Genomic DNA, 18278 nt, shown 5'->3' on the forward strand with positions numbered 1-18278 from the left:
CACAGACAAAGGTGCACTTGGAGAGGAGAGCTGGTCTTGTGGCAGCAAGCATGACTTGTCGCCTTAGCTAAGCAGGGTCTGCCCTGGTTGCATATGAATGGGAGACTAGAAGTGTGAGCACTGTAAGATATTCCCCTCAGGGGATGAAGCCGCTCTGGAAAGAGCAGAAGGTTTCAAGTTCCCTCCCTGGCTTCTCCAAGATAGGGCTGAGAGAGATTCCTGCCTGCAACCTTGGAGAAGCTGCTGCCAGTCTGTGAAGACAATACTGAGCTAGATAGACCAATGGTCTGACTCAGTATATGGCAGTTTCCTATGTTCCTATGTACCTAAGTAATTTTGGAGCCTGGACCTAAAGGCCTTTGGAGGCCTCCCTCCCCTGCAAATTAAGCATCATCATGCTCAGCCGGATGGCCACACCACCCAGGTGAGACTAAAGAGGATTTGGGGGCCCCCAGGGGCTGTGGAAGCCCTAGACCTCAGCCCCAAAGTCCAGGGGTAAGAGCATCTCTGTCCACAGATTATATCAGCTTTCTTTATCCACTTGGAACCAAGTGTTGAAGTTGGATGGAGAAAGTCAATAGAATTTTGGGGGGATGGATTGGGATTACCTGGTTCTCAGTTTCTGGATTTGGCAAGGCCTGTGTGAGCCCATCCGCTATATGCACTCTCAATAGATATTGTAAAAACGCATGTATCGCATTGCAATTAAGGTAAGTATCTCTGTCAGCCCAGTTAGGGTGAAAAAGAGAGACCCATAGTCCTCACTTCCCAGGTACTGAATCATCAGGGTGTCTGAGAGAGAGAGAGAGAGAGAGAGAGAGAATGGCTATCCCGTTGTATGAGACAGATGTGGTAAATGTATCTCAGAAGTCATCAAGCAAGCGAGCATGTAGAAGGCACATCCATGATCTCCAATTTGGTAGTATCGGAAGGATCTGAAACGAGGGGGACACACTCTTGAATATTAGGGACATCCGGCGAGCCTGGATACGAGGGCATATCCTATACGGCCACCTTGAAGAGGCCTCTTTTTCTTTCTTTCTTATAAAAAGAATTGATCTCCACGAGGAGGAGGAGGAGACGTAAGAAGAACTGATCCGAGGGTGCCGGCGGGCGGGCGGCCTCTTACCGCGAAGGGCCACCACCACCACCACGAGCAGGGGGAGCCGCGAAACCCTCGTGTTAACCACACACCCACGCGCGGGCTCCCCCCTCAGGTGGTCAGCGCGCTTTCGCCGTCTCCTCTCTCCTCCTGCTTTGTTGTGCTCGCCGCCTGAGCCTCGGGCAGGGGGCGGAAGGAAAGGCGGCCGCGTCTCCTCCTCCTCCTCGTCTACGCTAGCCCAGCTCATGGCGACGCTGGGCACATCCGGGCTTTTCTTCTTTCGGCGGCCGCCGCCGCCGCTGCTACTCTTGCTCTGAGCCGCCGCCGCCGCCGCGTCCTCCTGCCCGTCTCCATTCGTGGGTTCCTTCCCCGCTTCTCTCCCTGCCCACTGCCTCCCTCCCCCTCCCCCTGGCAGGGAGGGCCCCGGGGAAGGAGGCAGCGCCGCCGAGCTCTCGGAGTCTCCTCCACGGTGTCATGTCCAACCCAGGGGCCCGGAGGAACGGGCCCGTCAAGCTGCGACTGACAGGTGAGGAGGGGTGAGGGGGACACCCCACTCCCCCCGACTGCACACCCACACGGGGCACAAGGCAGCCCCCCGGGAAGCAGGAGCGGGGAGGCGGCGGCGGCGGCGGCGTGGGGCCTTGTTCGCCTGGGGATCTCTGGGGAAACGGGTTGGCTTCTAGAAAGCAGACCGAGAAGAAAGGCGGGGTGGGGGTGGGGGAAGGAGCCCCCTTCTCGTTTGCTTTTGTGTGTGTCGGTGGGGGGGGTGGTGGAGGAGAAATGCGTGGGCCATCAATATATGGTGTGAAGAAAGAGAGTGTTGAGGGCCAGGAGGGAGTCTTCGTCTTGGAAGAGGCATTTGGGGAAGGGGCGCCGCGGTGGAGCGCTTGTGTGGATGGCGAGGAAGTTGTGGTGGGGCTGGGGCAGATTGGTAGGCACTGAATGGCGAAACGGGGGGCGGCGACGAGTGCTGAAGCCCTGGCTGGGCCCAGGATCAGGGAGCATTTCGGAGCCGAGTCTGTCCAAAGAGAAACTGGAGGAGCGCCCCAGCCGAAGCCGGCGAGCCTCGACTGGGTGGGAAGGAAGGAGCAAGCGAGCGGCTTCCTCCTCCATGTGGATTTGAGATTGAACCTGTGGTCTGAAGAAGGGCTCTTTCGGAAGCTTCCAGGCCTCAGGAGAAAAAGTAAACTCTCCCACCCACCCCCACCCCAGCCCACACCGGTCTCGGCAACAGGGGAGGGTCGCCGAGGGGTGTTTGCACGCGCGCCATGGGAAGAAACATATTTCGGGTGAAGTTCTAGATGAAAGGACAAATCGACGACCTGAAGGAGCAAATGTTGAACGCTCCCATGAAAGTCAACACGAAGCTCTAGAGTGAGCATTGTATTGTGTGTGAGTCGAGTTCTTGCTGCAGTGTTCAGCCCGCTGATATTTTTAGGCATCTGGGTGAATTCATTAAATCTACCCAAACCAAGTTCATAATACGTTTGACGTAAAAACGTTGAACTTTTGCGAGATTGGAGAGTTGAGCCGCTGAGGGTCGGTGAAAGTTGCAAAGCTGATAAGCCCCTCATATGGTTTGTCTCCTCCTTCCTTTGAGCGTAAACTTGAATCAGTGTCAGCCTCTTTGTACCCTTTGTTTTGGTCTGCTGTGCTGCCCTGCTTGAATCAACTTCCGTAGTGAAGGTGGTGTGAGGTTATCTTGCTATCATTCCTCATGCAGTAGAGTAAAAGGACAATCCTTTAGGTATGAAAAAAAGCTAACCGTTTATATCAGTTTGTGTCTGAAATATAGAAATACACAGTTTTGAAAAATGTATATCTAGATGGATCTAGGTAAATATTGCTGTTTACTTTTGCTTAACATTATATATAAACAATACAATCTTCTTCATGTTTTCAGTGCAGTTTACTTCTGTGGGATTGCAGTCTTGTGCGGGGGGGGGAACAAGTGTACAGTATAAACTCAGAATTGTTAGACACTTTAAAATGTTACTTTATTTGAGGACAGGTTTTAAAATGTCAGTATAGTTTTTGCATGTTTAAAATATTTCAATTTCAGGATGTGCTTCCACTTTAACTGTGAATAAATGCACAGAATTTATTAAATGCTGTGAGTTTGTAAATTCTAATAACTAATAGAAAACCATTCTCTGTTTCATTTGACCAAATCGTTGCAATAACAAGATTATATAGTCTTTGGAATTGTTTACATTATGCTGTTGAACACATTTGGACTAACACACTGTGAGTTTGCTTATAGGATTCTAGGCCCTGAGTGGTGGCTTTTTAGAAAGAGACTCTTGGAACAAGTGGACTGGACTGGCATGTGGAATAGTTGTGGTTCTGTTTCTTGCTGCTGTACAGCATTGCAGAGCGAAAACTTGCTTTTACACTTTGAAAACCTGCTGATGCCTTTCAGGGGGAAGTGTGTTTAGGCAGGTGTCTTTGGCTTCTACTCTTCAATTTTTTTCCATTTCCACCTTATGTGTTAGGATTCTTCTTTTGTAGTGACCCCTTGTGAAACATTGTTGATTTCCATACAGTATTTGCTGGTAAGAAAAAGAAGGGGTCTAATGATCCCCCCCCCTGTTTAGTGTTAAAAAGTATGTAAGAGAACAGTTGATTCAGTGACATGCTTTTTTGAGCTGGTGTGTTCTAGTAGGTAGAGTGGAGGCCTTGGGCAAGTGTCTGTCACTATTGGTTTTTTATTTGTAGAATTGGAGCTATAGTAGCTTGGCTTTTATAGGTAAGGATTAATAAACATTATACTGTACTTTGAATACCACACTGTTAGATAAACTATAGATAATAATGTACTGGTCAAAGACCGCAATAAAGTTTATCTGTCTATAGATAATAATACCCTGAATAAGTGTACAAATCACTTAGGCTGTGATAGTATGCACCCTTGACTGAGAGTTAAAGTAAATTAATTAAATGGGAGTTACTTCAAAATAAACAAGTTTAGGATTGTACTAAGATGAAACATTTTGGGTTTGGGATAACTATACAAAATACATGTTGCATTTAAGATGCCTTTTCTATAGCCCCCCCCCCCCCCCGAACGTTCCTTTTGTGCCAGAAAAGGGTGGCAGTTAACTGAAGGCTGCACTCATATATACATTTTCTTGGGAGTAAGCAGCTTTGAAATCAGTGGACTTATGAGTAAAAAGGACATGGGAACAGGCTGCAAATGGCACTGGCAGGGGCCACTTGCAGCCTATTTCCATGTCCTTTTACTCATAAGTCCATTGGTTTTAAAGGTACTTAAAGGTATAGTGTGCCGTCAAGTCAGTTTCAACTCCTGGCGCCCACAGAGCCCTGTGGTTTTCTTTGGTAGAATATAGGAGGGGTTTACCATTGCCTCCTCTCGTGCAGTATGAGATGATTATTCCCAAGTAAATGTGTACAGGAGTGCAGCCTTCATAAATATATTATTCTTATTTATGTAGTTTTGACTACCTATTTTGAACATACTTCAAGAGCTTCTAAATGCTAAAATTATGTGGAATTAAAATGGTGTGCTTAAGAATTTGACATGTTTGTTCTTAATAATTTTAGGTTTTATGGAGCTAGATGTCTTGGCTTCAACATTTTATCTTGCTCCAGATTAATTCTGTAACTAATTACCCACATCCAAATTAAGAGTTGCATGTGGGCAATATTGCCTTGCATAGTGTGGGGAGGGTGGTCTTCAGTGATCCCCCACCCCGTCCTTTTGGAATCACCTCTGCCTCCTGAAAATAAATTGCAGGGCCCTTGGGGATATATTTTTAGGCACAGGTGGCTGCAGAGGGAAGGGAGTGGCTGCTGAAAATCTCCCCTCCCTTCCATGCACGTGAAAGTGTTTCCCTGTGTGCAACATTTAGATTGAATGTAGGCCAATATGTAATATGCATTTATTTTCAACTATGTTAGTTAGATGGTTTTAAAAATTTTTTTGAATACTTTGTCAAAATCTTACAAATGCTTTTAAAAAATAACGGAAAAGGCAAGTAACAAACATTCTGTATTTGATATAGATTGTGAAAATGAATTGGAAAAACTGGATTCAATTAGCAGTTTTCAGGACATAAACATTAAACGTTTTAGATGGAAACATTGTTTTGACTGACTGGATAAATCACAGGCTAGTGTTTGATCTGATTCCAGGAACTGATTTGGAGCAAATGCTCAACTTCTCTGTCCATTTTGAGGAGCCAAATAAAATATTTAACCTAGGCCTGATTTAGAAGAAAAGGTTGATTCTTTGTGAGGCTTAAAGAATGTTCTGAGAAATGTTTGGCGTACCTTTGCACTCAGTGTTTAACGGTTTATTTAGATTTCTCTTCTGTAACCATTGTAGAGTCATACTTCTAACTATGAAAATGCCTAGCTTTTCCATAGTTCTACTGTATCGCTGTTTCTTCTCAGTTGTCAAAAATATCTCTCTACATAACATGTGTTATGCTACTGGCAATAGGAAGATGTAGAAAAGAATGCTAGGAGATACTAGAATGAGGGCTGGTCTTTGATAGTCTTTGATAGTGTAATAGATAAGATCTTCTTCTTTTGCTACTGTTTAACTTTGCCAGTGATAGTGGTGTGATACAGTATGTGGGTTATGGGAGGTCATTTTTATATTTTTCTCTGTCTTGTCTAATTGGATGCTGAAAGAGGCTAGTGGTTCAAGATCCTAATCTTAGTAGGGAGATGTTTGCATTACTTAAATATTAGGTGTGCTGTACCATCAAGGACAATATGGAAAATATCAGATGGACATCTAGTCATTTTGAGACTGTAGAGGTAGTGGTGAAGCATTAGTATAACTATATTAAGTTCATAGTTCTTTGTTTAAGGAGAATGAGGGAGATGAATGTTTTCTTTGTGAAGAAGGTAGCATTGAAGAATGTACATTAAAACAAAAACAGGGTCCAACTCACACAGCCAGTTCTCTTACTGCATGCAAGTAAATCTCTGTCTTCAGAAACATGGACAAACATAACATGCAAACCCAGAGCCAACAGTAATTCCTGCAACCATGATGGCTGACACAAGTGCATCTCCAGTCAAGTGACAGGGCAATCAAGATTGCTAGACTGTAGAGCAAAACATCTTGTCCAAATCAGTCCTCGGTTTCTTTGTGGGTAACACTCTTCAGGTATGTTAATTGCCACCTTATCCTTTCTATCAGTGTTCTATACAGCAGTCTCCTACTCCTTTTTTAATCTCCCCCCAAACCATTGTTAAGAAAACCATTTCACTGTCCACTGTGTTCAAAAGTTTGGGCTGGAACAAAATGAATTCAATGGGTGTATGTTCAGGGAGTCTAGAACAGCTTCTGACCTAAATGGGCATTGGTTGTAATATTTTGCTTTATAGTTCCTTGACATTTTATGTCTTTCCTCCCTCACCAGTTCTTAAACACCAGATTTTCTTCCATTATATTCTGTTCTTCCAGATGCATATTACACGTGACTTTCTTTGCTATGCAACAGATTTCAGAGTATTACAAAGGTTGGTTTGATAACCTTTATCACTAGTATTGGAGCAGATCTTATGTTGAGGGCAGTCTCAAGACTTGAATAAATTATCCTGGTAGATTTTGTGTTTAGTTATACTGAATATATGCCTTTTAATTAATACTTTGATTTTGTGTTTTTTTCCTAAACTAGAAGATGGACCTAGATAACACATGTCTGCAACTTCTAGGCAGGAATTGTGATGTTGTCATTAATTGAATTTAGAATCTACTAATTGGGTTGAGTTAACTTGATTCCATATTAGTCATTTAAGTACTAGTTCTAGAATTTGTGGCTTTTGACAATAACTGAAAGAACATTCAAAATTCGTAACTCAAAACTTTTTTGTTCATGGTATCGTTCTTCTTGGGACTTTAACTTGTGTGATATGTGCCTGTTCACATGAGAACCAGCTCAAACATTCAAAGAAAGTGCCAAGAGCATGTCTACTCTTAGTCACTGAAGGATGTCCTGGTGCACTGTTAGGGTGTCCTTCAGTTGCATGTTGGGGCTGTTCATCCAAATAACCCCTAAACACATGCTCCAAAACTCTTTTCAAACAGGGTTTTGGAGTGAGTGTTTAGGGGCCATTTGGATTAACAGCCCCCACCCCCATATGATTGAAGGATGCCCTGAAAGTGTATTAGATGCCCTTCAGTGACTCCAGAGCGTGTGTGCTGTTGGTGCGTCCCCATCCTCTTTGCATGTTTCTGCCAGTGTTTGTGTGAATTGGCCCATGTGTTTTGTTTTTTAGTAAGCTGCTTTGTGCTGCAGCTTGTAGAAAAGACTTTTACTTACACACTTTACTGGTCAATGACTGAAATAAAATCAATCAATCAATCTATCTATCTATCTTACACTCTCTCTCTCTCTCTCTCTCGCTTAAAAAGAACTTGGTAGAATACTTGTATACTCCACCAGTTTCTGCCTACTCTGAAGTGCTACTTATGTGTATATATATTATATTCAACACCCCATGGATGTGGAATCCAAGGAGGGTAAATGTGCCACGGGGCTAGAAAGAGGCACTGCTGCAACACGGAGTTCCGTCGCGCCTAAAATGGCGGAGCCGTTTTTGGCGGGAAGCTCGGAAGGCGGAACGTTCGGCTGTTGCGCTCTAACAGCTTGCATCTGCAAACGCTCACTCAGGGGAGCAGTATTTGCAGCATGATTCTTCTTCTTTTTAGGCTTTGTGCCGTCCTTTAGGTGTTTTGTTTCCATCATGTGACGGATGCCCTCCCCATAACCTGGAAAATACTTGTATACTCCACCAGTTTCTGCCTACTCTGAAGTGCTACTTATGTATATATATTATATTCTCACTGTGTTGGAAGGACATAGCCTAGAGTACTGTATTTATCTTCAGAAGCAAAAGGCAAAGCTTCTGTATTCCTCCAGATAAATATAGAAATTGAATTTTGACTGGTAACAATATTTATATGGCAATGCAAATCTGTAATGCACAACTTGAAAGGGATGTTGTATGTTGGTAAGTAAGAAATGCAGTGTTGGCCATTCTTTAAGAAGATTTATATGCATCTTATTCTGAAGAGGTGGTATTGGAATGCTCCAAAGGAAGGTTTTCTTATTTTTGAATGACTGTGAGATCAATCAAGGTAGCAATTCATATAGTAAATATTTTATAGGATTTGAATGATATTTCCCCTTCCTATGTTTTTCAAAATATTGGAATTAACTGGAAAACCAAGACAGGAATTAATAATTTAATGTATATGTGAAGAAACACAGACACGATGGTGAATCTGACTGTTGAAGGTGTTAACTTAGAATTAGGTCTCTACTTTTTAGGTTTGCTGTCTGGTGGCCACTCCCATTGGCTGTCAGAAAACAATAGCTTAAAATTGCAGCTTAGGATCCGTTCATTTGAAGCAGTAAACTGGTTGTATTTCCAGGTTTCTTTGCTTTTCTGTCATATCTTGTTCAACATCCTGTTTGCACTACTCCTTCCAGAAGTCATTTTTAACAGTTCAGTCTTAAATGCCAAGTCTAGCAGTAGACTATCCGTTGATTTCCTGTTACCAATAAACTTCATTTGGAAAGTCTGTGTATTACAGCCATTCCATAATGTGGGGACTGGAGGAAAACAGTGTCAGCGACAGGGTGGTTTTTTCACATCCACTCATTTCTGAAAATCAAAGGAAGGCATTATGTTTATATAGACTATTGTTTCTTGTTTTTTTTGGGGGGGGTGGGAATAATTTCTAGGCAATATATGCTCAATATGACTAGAAAAACAACTTACAGGAAACTATTCTTGCTACATAACTGTCGGTTAGCATCCAGTAATGATTAAGAGAAGCAATAATTATGCTATATGAAGAAGAGCAGCAGCTGAAATTAACATAAATCAAATGCTCTTTTTTCCTCACCTTTTAGTGCAGTGATTAGTTTTAAATGTCCCAGGATAAGTTCACATGTAGATCATCTCCAGTCACAAACCACAGTACTCAGTCTTACCATCTGGATTTGCTTGCTAGAATTTAACATGGAGATTATACCTAGGCAGAAGAATGCTGTTAAGAATATTTGGTTTTGGCTTGGCAGCAAATGTAAATGTTGTTGGTGATCTTGTACATATTTTTAGTAAAGTTTATGATTTGAATAAAGTAATGAGTAATAAAGTGAATAATCAGTAATGAGTATAGTTAATGAGTTGTGTTTTTTTTTTAAAAAAAATCTCCCATAGTACTCTAAACTCAGAAGAAAATGTGAGTGTTTTGCTGGTACTCTCTTTTTTGTTTTCACAACTGATTAAATAAGTAGAAATCAGTGTATGCTAAATGGAATAACTGAGTTTTATTATTCAAGATTGGGGAAATTCACACAAAATGGTCCCAGTCCTTCAAGCCATGGTGCTTCAAGCTCCAACTCAGAATTGATGGATTGCGATTCTGCTTTGAATAGCAAGTGCAAATTGTAGTTTTCCAGCTTGGATGTAATGACAAACCATGGTTTGTGATAGACAGGACACAACTAACTGATTCTGAGCATGAAAGGCAAGGAGTGAGGAGCATGCAAGCTAGAGACATGTTCCTAATCCTCCAAACCATATGTTGGAGGATCAGGAATGTGCTGTGTGTGAACCAAACCATGTATCTTCAATTGAATTCTTTAATGGTTTTATGACAGGGCAAATCATGTAACAGCAAATGTGAAAAAAACTCTCTCAAGACGAGAAGCCGTCCAGTTTTTCTGGGGCTAGAATGTAAATGTGGTTAGGTGACTGAGTACTGCCACGTTTTCTTATAAAATGCAGATGCAAATCTAAATAGATATATGGTGTATTCCTAAATTTTCATTTATTTATCAAAGTAATCAATCAGAGGTAAACCTTTCTGACTCTTCATTTTAATTGGAACTAGGTGTCCCTCTGTTTAAGCTGTCTGTCCCCTTCTGCTCTACTCCTCCCCCACTCTCCTTAAGCATATTCATTCATGACTTTAGCTATGTCCTGTTGTTATGATTATTGATCCTGGCTCTCTGCCTGATGGATATCCAGGAAGACAGCTTGTTGGCATCTGAAAAGGAACATGACAAAAGCTACTAGTCATCTTGCCCAAACTAAGGGTGTGCACGAACTGAGGTTCGAGCATTGCGGGGAGGGGAGTGGGAGATTTAAGAAAGAGAAAAACAGGTCCTTACCTGCTCTCTGCTGCCCCATGCAGCTTCTTGCTGGGGCAGCGCATGTCCCAAGTACCCGTGTGCAATGCCGGCACACACATGGCATCTGCACATGTGCAGAAGCCATGTGCATGCTGGCACTGTGCAAGCTCCACCCCAGCAGGAAGCTGTATGGGGCAGTGGAGAACAGATTAGGACTTGCTCTCCTCTTTCTTAAAACTTCTGCTCCCCTCCCCGTGGTGCCCAGCAGGCTTGGACCTTATCCGAGAGGGTTTGGTGGCGGACCAGTGCTTGAACCCTTCTCCTGTTGCAGTTACTAAGTGGATTAGGCACATCTCCTGCACCTGGCTCTCTGTCTTTTTACAGCAAAAAGACCTGCAGTCCTGGGGGTGGGGTGGGGGGAGGGAGGAATGCACGAACGTATAGCCCAACACCACTCGGTTGCCAGCAGTCAAGGGATTGAGATGGGATGAAAAGTGATGTTGCAGTGACCACATAAGAACTGGATTTTGTGGAGCAGATATTTTACTCTAGAAGAGTGTTATGCATTGGTCTGAGAAGCAGCCCCAATGCAAATGTATTAAATTTTATATAATCCACCTTGAGGATCCTTTTGGATCAAAATATGGGATAGAAATAAAATAATGTTTTACCATAATAAGCAATTTGGAATAGGCTGTTGGGTTATATGATTAGATGACAAACAGCTTTGATTACACTTGTTGATCTTTGCCATGAAATAGATGTGGAAGTCTCTCCCTTGTGATTTTCTGATGTCCCTTCTACTGTCATGGCATCCTTCTGTACTGTCTGACTGAGTTGTTGAGGTTGAAGGTACTGCTTTGTGGTGGTTCTCCCGATCCACAGAAGCCGTAAGATTCTATTCTCTGCTCTATGCAGGTTGAACATCTGAAGCCCTTGGGAGAAATTTTGCAAGGTTTTGAAGGTTGGTATTATCAGTATGCTGATGATACCCACTTAGCTACCTTCTTCTGTGGTATTGCTTTTCCGGAACCTGTGTTTGCCATACAAATGGGGGTGTATAATGGCTTTGTTGGCTCCAGATAAGATAAGTTATTGACTGTGGGTGGGTCAGTTGGAGACGGTGTTAGGCCCATTTGTGGAAGGGATAACAGTCCCTCTAAAAGAGCAGATTCATACTGGAGGGTGTTGCTGTTTCTTGATGTTCAAGTTGCATCCATGGTCAGCTATGCCTTAAAAAAACAACACATCACTTTGTGCACTAGCTGTGCCCCACTGTTATGTGGTAACCTCTAACATAACCTTCTACAATGTGGTCTATACCATTCTGCTTTTGGAAACGGCAATTGCTTGAAATTTTAGTGGCTGGAATACTGATAGATACTGGTGTCAAGGACAATTTTTATTTATTGGTTCAATTTTTATCTCTCCCCCCCCCCCCCCCCATATAGATCAGGGCTCAGATGTTTCTTCTGCTGTGGCTGTTCAATATATACTTCTTTCCTGATTCTTAAGCAAAGTATCTGGAGCAAAGCATTTTCCTGAGTGTGCTGATGAGCTCCATTGATGGTGCTGGGGTTGCATATTATTCTGTATTGTTAAAACATCAGTATTTCATGTGCTTTAAATAAAAAACAAGTCAACACACTGAATATAGTATATGCAGCAGTCTTTAAAAAAAGAAGTAAATAGTTAGCAGCTTGCTAATAAAATGTAGAAAGTCTCGCTTTTCAATTTCTGCCATATACCATGACCACTACCTTCTGTTTCTGGCCACGGTATCTTCTGTGAATGCCCAAAAGGTGTCTTCAGTCTTATGCTTGTGTCTGTCATGTCACAACTCCTTTTCTAGATCTGCTGGTAGGTTCTCCCTTGTCTTAATGCCACATATCAATTAGCCTCAGTTTCTAAAAGTTGCTGCTGCTGTAGTGGTGTAAGTGCCATCTCCCCCAGCTTATAACCCATTCCTCATGCTGTTTTCTTGGCTTGGAATATGGCTGCATCCAGAATAATGTATCTTGGTGACTGCATGATCAGCAGTATCTGTTGCTAGTGATTTTTGCTTAAGGTGAATATTGTAATCATTATTTACTTTAAAACTGAGATTTACAAACTCTTATTAAAGAAACACACAGTGGGTTGATCCTAAGTGTCTCTTGCCTGAACAGAATATACTTCGGTTTCCAGGGGAGGGGGATTTTTGGCAATCCCCCTTTTATTTGTGCTCTGCCCCAAACTTCTGTCTCTGGGTAGTTTACAGCAACAGAAATTAAAACCTTAAAACAGTTTAAAACCACAAGTCTAGTTAAAAAGCTTGGCTGAATAAATGTATCTTTAGAGACCTTTTAAAAAATTGTAAGAGATGGGGAGGCTCTTATTTCAGCAAGGAGAGCATTCCAGAGTCTCGGGGTGGCAACAGAGAAGGCCCATCCCTGTGTAGCCACCGGACAAGCTAGAAGCAACTGCAGACTAATCTTGCCAGATGAACTCAATGGGCGATGGGGCTCATATGAAGAAGACGTTCTATTAAATACCCAGGGCCCAAGCTGTTTAGGGCTTTATAGGTTATAACCAGCACCTTGTATTTTGCCCAGAAACTTATTGGTAGCCAGTGTAGGTCTTCTTAATATAGGAGTAACATGTTCTATCCAAGATGATCCAAAGACCAACCTGGCTGCCACATTCTGTACCAACTGCAGTTTCTGGACTATGTATAGAGGCAGCCCACATAGAGCCCATTACAGTAGTAAAGTTTGGAGGTTACCAGCATATGTACTACTGTTCTGAGGTCATTTATCTCAAGAAATGGATGCAGCTGGTGTATCAGCCGAAGCTGATAGAAAACACCTTTGGCCACTGCCTCAACCTGAGACACCAGGGAAAAGTTTGGATCCAGAAGCACTCCCAAATTGCATACCTGTTCCTTCTGTTGAAGCTCAGCATACTAAGAACGCAAGAACAGTCCTGCTGGATGAGGCCCAAGGCCCATCTAGTCCAACATCCTGTTTCACACAGTGGCCCACCGGATGCCACTGGAAGCCTACAGCAGGAGTTGAGGGCATGCTGGAGGTGGCCTATAGCCCTCCGACTAGTAGCCATTGATAGACCTCTCCTCCATGAAGTTATCCAAACCCCTCTTGACTGAAGGCTTCAGAAAATTAGCACTGAGTAAAGGTAAAGGTAAAATGTGCCGTCAAGTCGATTTCAACTTCTGGTGCCCACAGAGCCCTGTGGTTTTCTTTGGTAGGAGGGGTTTACCATTGCCTCCTCCTGCGCAGTGTGAGATTATGCCTTTCAGCATCTTCCTATATCACTGCTGCCCGATATAGAACCAGTGGAGATTCGAACCGGCAACCTTCTGCTTGTTAGTCAAGCATTTCCCTGCTGTGCCACTTAAGGTGACTACTTGGACTGAAATTAATATGACATGTAAACTTCTCATTAATTTCAGCAAGGCTCCTTCTGAGTAACTTAGTGTGGATGTGAGCCAGTGACTGTAGTAGCCTGTCTCATAACTGTAATACTTAAATCTATGTTTTTATATACTGTATATATGTGAGTGTATGCACACCCCAGCCTTTTTATTCAAAAGCAGTTTATTGAAATTAATGGGACAAGTTTACTTGTCCTATTAATTTCAGTGGGAGTACTCCTTAAGTGTGTGTGTATTATATATTTGGGGCGGTTGGGCGGGCAAGGGGAGGACTTTTAAAGCTGCAAACAGAACTCCATACAAGTATTTTCTCAATCCCAAAAGAATGCTATTAATTAAAAGGAATTATATACATTTATTATTGTTGATTAACAAACAGAAATATAATTGCAAGATGTTTTGGCTTTCACCTTCTAAGTTGCTCTGATATTATATGAAAGTAAAGCAGCTGCAGTAACAGTTATAGAATGTCCATGATAGTGTTCTGCAGTCTAGGATTGACTACTGCAGACCTGTCATGTGCTGTCTGAGGTGGAGACCTCCAGGGGCTAGTGTCCCAAGTGCATGAAACCAAACGTTCTCTCTTCTTCCAATTTTTCTGCATCTGATGGCATCTCTGTTGCAGTAATTGACATGTCAGATAGTGTGTGCTTGTCAGTGTTAAAATGTTTGGCTACTGGTTGGTCTAATTTTTCGTTATAATTGCAGATTTGTGATTAGCCAGCGTGGTGTAGAGATTAGAGTGCTGGACTAGGACTGGGGAGACCCGAGTTCAAATCCCCATTCAGCCATGAAACTAGCTGGGTGACTCTAGGCCAATCACCTCTATCTCAGCCTAACCTACTTCACAGGGTTGTTGTGAAAGAGAAACTCAAGTATGTAGTACACTGCTCTGGGCTCCTTGGAGGAAGAGTGGGATATAAATGTAAAAATAATAAAAATAAAAATAATACAATAATTATGGAAGTGTCTACATAAGTCTTTTGTTGTCCTACTCGAGTGCTGAATATTGCATCCTGGTCATTTGAACTCAATCAGTTGCAGAGAGATACAAAGAATATGAAAAGCATTACTGGGGAATTGCCATCTATCTTACAGGGTCCTGGCTTACAATGGCTTGTGCTCAGGGATCTTTCTTAGATAACCTATGTAGGTTTTCAAATTTGCCTTTAATCTTTGTGTGGCTGCCAAAAGCACACCTATGAAGGAAACTGACAACTTCAGTCTATTCAACAAAATACTTTGCATTAATCAAAGTGGAAATATCTTCATGCAGTGCTGATCTGGATTTTCAGGAAGGGTTCTATACCCCAGGATAGGGACCTGGGATCAGTGTTTGAAGTGTGAAAAAGTTGCAGGTAACCCTTTGATCCAACATGGCGGGGGGAATCAAAGTAGCCATAGAGTCATATCTCTTTAGCAGGGCCAATGAAAGCATCACAAAGTAGTAATAAAATTTTCAAGTCCCTCAGGTCTGCTTCAAGTTAAGCAGAAATAAAACAAAAATGGGGGTGAAGGGTAGGAGAGGGTGATGGGGGGCGGGGGACTGTGTTCCTGTGCATTGTGAAGTCTGCATTTTGTATGTAGGGTTAGAAGATGTATTATTAAATGCAGAGGTAATCAGACTGTGCTAGGTGCAAAACAGATTTGAAGTTGCACCAAATGCTCCCTTGGAAAACATCAATGTGCTTGTTTAAACTTTTCTCTGTGGAGGAGGAGGTGGTGCATGCCGCTTATTTAGGACTCAACTGCAAGGTTCCTCCTCCGCCCCCAAATTATGTGTCCTATTTCCCCCTTCCCCCAGGCATAATGTTATGACACTATTGAGGAAGCATACAGTTGTATGCCACAGCCACAGCTCTGCCTGGTTTTCTCCCTCATGTTGGTAAAGTGCCACTTGTTATAAGCAGGGGTGTAGTGGAGCCAGGACAGAGGGATTGCCAGCTTTGAACTATTTTCACCCCTGAGTTGCTCCTGGATCTCAAACAGCCCCCTGCCCCCAACATCTATTCCCATATGCTGCGGCATGCAGACACCATCATGGTCAGGCAGCAGACTGGCTTGTGGCCCTGCTGTCCTTGCTGTGCCTCTTTTTTCCAAGGTATGGAGAGGGCATCCTACACGTGATGGGTTATCGGCCTCTGCATCCTCCGAGACAGGACCAATCAGATTTCAGGCTGGTTATGCCTGTTCAGTTAGCTGTCTCTCCAACCCCAGTTCCGGTCCTGTCTCACTCCGCAGACAGTGCTTGGTTCGAGCTACTGCTTTTTTCTTAGCTTCAGACTAATTTCAGGCTTTTCTTTGAGCTACTATTCAGGCCTGTTTCTCCTTCCCTTTCTTCTGTGTGCAAGGGTGGGGAGGGAGTCACATTTTTTGTTGTATTTCTTCTTATTTTTCTTACCCGTACTTGGCTCAGGGCATGGAGGCTTCCCATATGGGAGATATATTGAAGGGTTCCCTTTCCGAGTCACGGGAGAAGAAGAGGGGGATCTCCTCGGAGGCCTGCTTGCCCTTCCCGCTCAGTGGGGTGTCACTCTGCCCCCAGGCTCAGCTAGCACCATCACCACTTCTCCGTCCTGCCCCTGCTGCTGAAGAGCTGTCTGTGCTGCACCTCTGTCGGCGACCCTGCATTATTTTGGTTGCCTCTGCCAGTGCCTCCACTACCCCGATCTTTGTCTTCTTGGCTTGCCCACACTGCAGCCTGAGAACTGGAGTAAGACTCAGGCTGCTGCTCCTTCATAAAGGAAAGGATAGGTTGTGCTGTCAAGTCAGTGTAGACTCCTGGTGATCACAGAGCCATGTGGTTTTCTTGGTATAATACAGGAGTGGTTTACTATTGCCTTCTGCCTCGCAGTATCAGAGGATGCCTTTTCAGCACCTTCCTATATCACTGCTGCCAGATATAGGAGTTTCCCACCCATATTCTGGGAAACACCAGTGGGGATTTGAACCGAGAGCAGGACGCAGGTTACCTCTGTCTTTTAAAGAGGTTACTTTAAAGTGCTTCTTGTGTCTCTGCTCACTTTCCCCTCTTCTTCTCTCTTCTTCCCTCTGTCCTCTTGTTTCTTATCTTCGCCACTTCCACTGTCTGCTGCTCTGTTCATCTCCTCTCCTTGTACTTTGCCTCAGGGTGCCTTTACCAATGCCATGATTTGCATGACCATTGGGCCATGCTTGAGCCTTGGCCATCCCTTCCCCCAGCAGGTGCATCCCACAGACAGGCACCTTATATTAAATGACCATGATTTACATGGCCACTGGGGCCCTGCTTGAGCCCTGGCCATTGCCCACCACTCCTCCCCCAAGTTCTACCTGTTCTTATCAGCTTGCAGGGTTTGCCTTTCTGCACATTTCCTGCTGCTGTTGCTGCTAGTGTCACTGATTTTGGTAACTGAAATCCATCTCTCTCTCTCTCTCTCTCTCTCTCTCTCTCTCTCTCTCTCTCTCTGCTAATGCTAGCATGCTATTCATCCTGTATTTATTTTTCTTTGCCACTCTTACCATTTTTTTTTACTGTCTCTTGGTGGTATAGCTTTGATTAAGCCATTAAAAATTCACTGAGTTGCATTGTGAGTGAAGTTGGGCTTAGCCTGCACATGCTCAAAGGAACTCTTCTTGTATCAGGAATGAACATTGCCTTAGATTATTAATCTCACTAAGGTTGGGGAAAAGCACAGCCTGGATATGGCTTTGTTCACCAGACTTGACCTTTGGCTCTAAGGGTAAAAAAAGACCCATTCAGTCCAGTGATAATTGCAAGACCTATCTGGTCCCTATCTGTTTCCCACTGTGACTCACCAGATGCCTCTGGGAGACCCACAAGTAGGAGGCATGCCCCTTCTCTTGCTATTGCTAAACTCCCTTGAAAGCTCCTTTTAAAACTATGCCACACAGATTCTGCAGCTGTGTTAAATAAGGAACAGGGAATGAGTAGCCAACCTCAGCCTCCACAAACCTAATGAGGATCACTAAGAGATCTTCAGTAGGGGGCTTTCTACTCACCTATTTGACACCTGGTGGTGGGGACTGAAGGCTTTGTCCACTTCAAAAGCACCTCGTTCCCTGAAATCACATGATGCTTCCCTACAAGAGGGGCTGCCACACAGTTTGAGAATCAAGATACTAGGCTGGAATGGGGGTCAAGGGAAAGGAAAAGAATAGCTTACCTGTAATAATTCCTAGACTCCTCAAAGTCACCTCCAACTCTAAAATTCTGCCCTTCTATGGTGCAAGCACTTACCCTTCTTCAGGAAAGGGAGGAGTTAACACAGGAATGCTTAACATGTCAAGGAACTTTCTCCCTCGAAGTAGGAGGTCACAGCTCACAATGGGTTGTCTTCCGCTCCTTGCTCCAGATAGACAGGAAGTCTCCGGTGTTTCAGATAGGTGATGATCCGTCCCCTTCTCCCAGCATGCCCAGGTGTATTTCCCCAGATACACCCTCACCCCCCAGACATGGCACTCTCTCAGAGGTGTGGACCATGAGCGTGTTTGCCCTCAAACATTGTGATTAATTTCTCTTTTTAAATTGAAGCCAAGTGCCATGGTAGTCCCTTAATATCTGAAGTCTTCATCCATTCCCCTGGAACATAGGAAGCTGCCTTATTGAGTCAGA

At 43.6% G+C, this 18278-nt stretch overlaps 1 protein-coding gene across 2 annotated transcripts in view; it reads left to right on the forward strand.

The window, feature by feature from the left end:
- Positions 1–1152: 1152 nt before the first annotated feature.
- SMURF2 (SMAD specific E3 ubiquitin protein ligase 2) overlaps positions 1153–18278 on the forward strand; it is a 151738-nt gene continuing 134612 nt past the window's right edge. The window contains exon 1 of one of the 2 annotated variants that reach the window (XM_053296429.1): positions 1153–1628. In XM_053296429.1, coding sequence (XP_053152404.1) covers positions 1577–1628 — 52 coding nt within the window. In that variant the 5' untranslated portion in view covers positions 1153–1576. The remainder of the gene's footprint in view (positions 1629–18278) is intronic. The other variant, XM_053296431.1, reaches the window with a different exon arrangement.

The sequence above is a fragment of the Hemicordylus capensis genome, chromosome 2 (assembly GCF_027244095.1).
Source record: "Hemicordylus capensis ecotype Gifberg chromosome 2, rHemCap1.1.pri, whole genome shotgun sequence".
NCBI lineage: Eukaryota > Metazoa > Chordata > Lepidosauria > Squamata > Cordylidae > Hemicordylus > Hemicordylus capensis.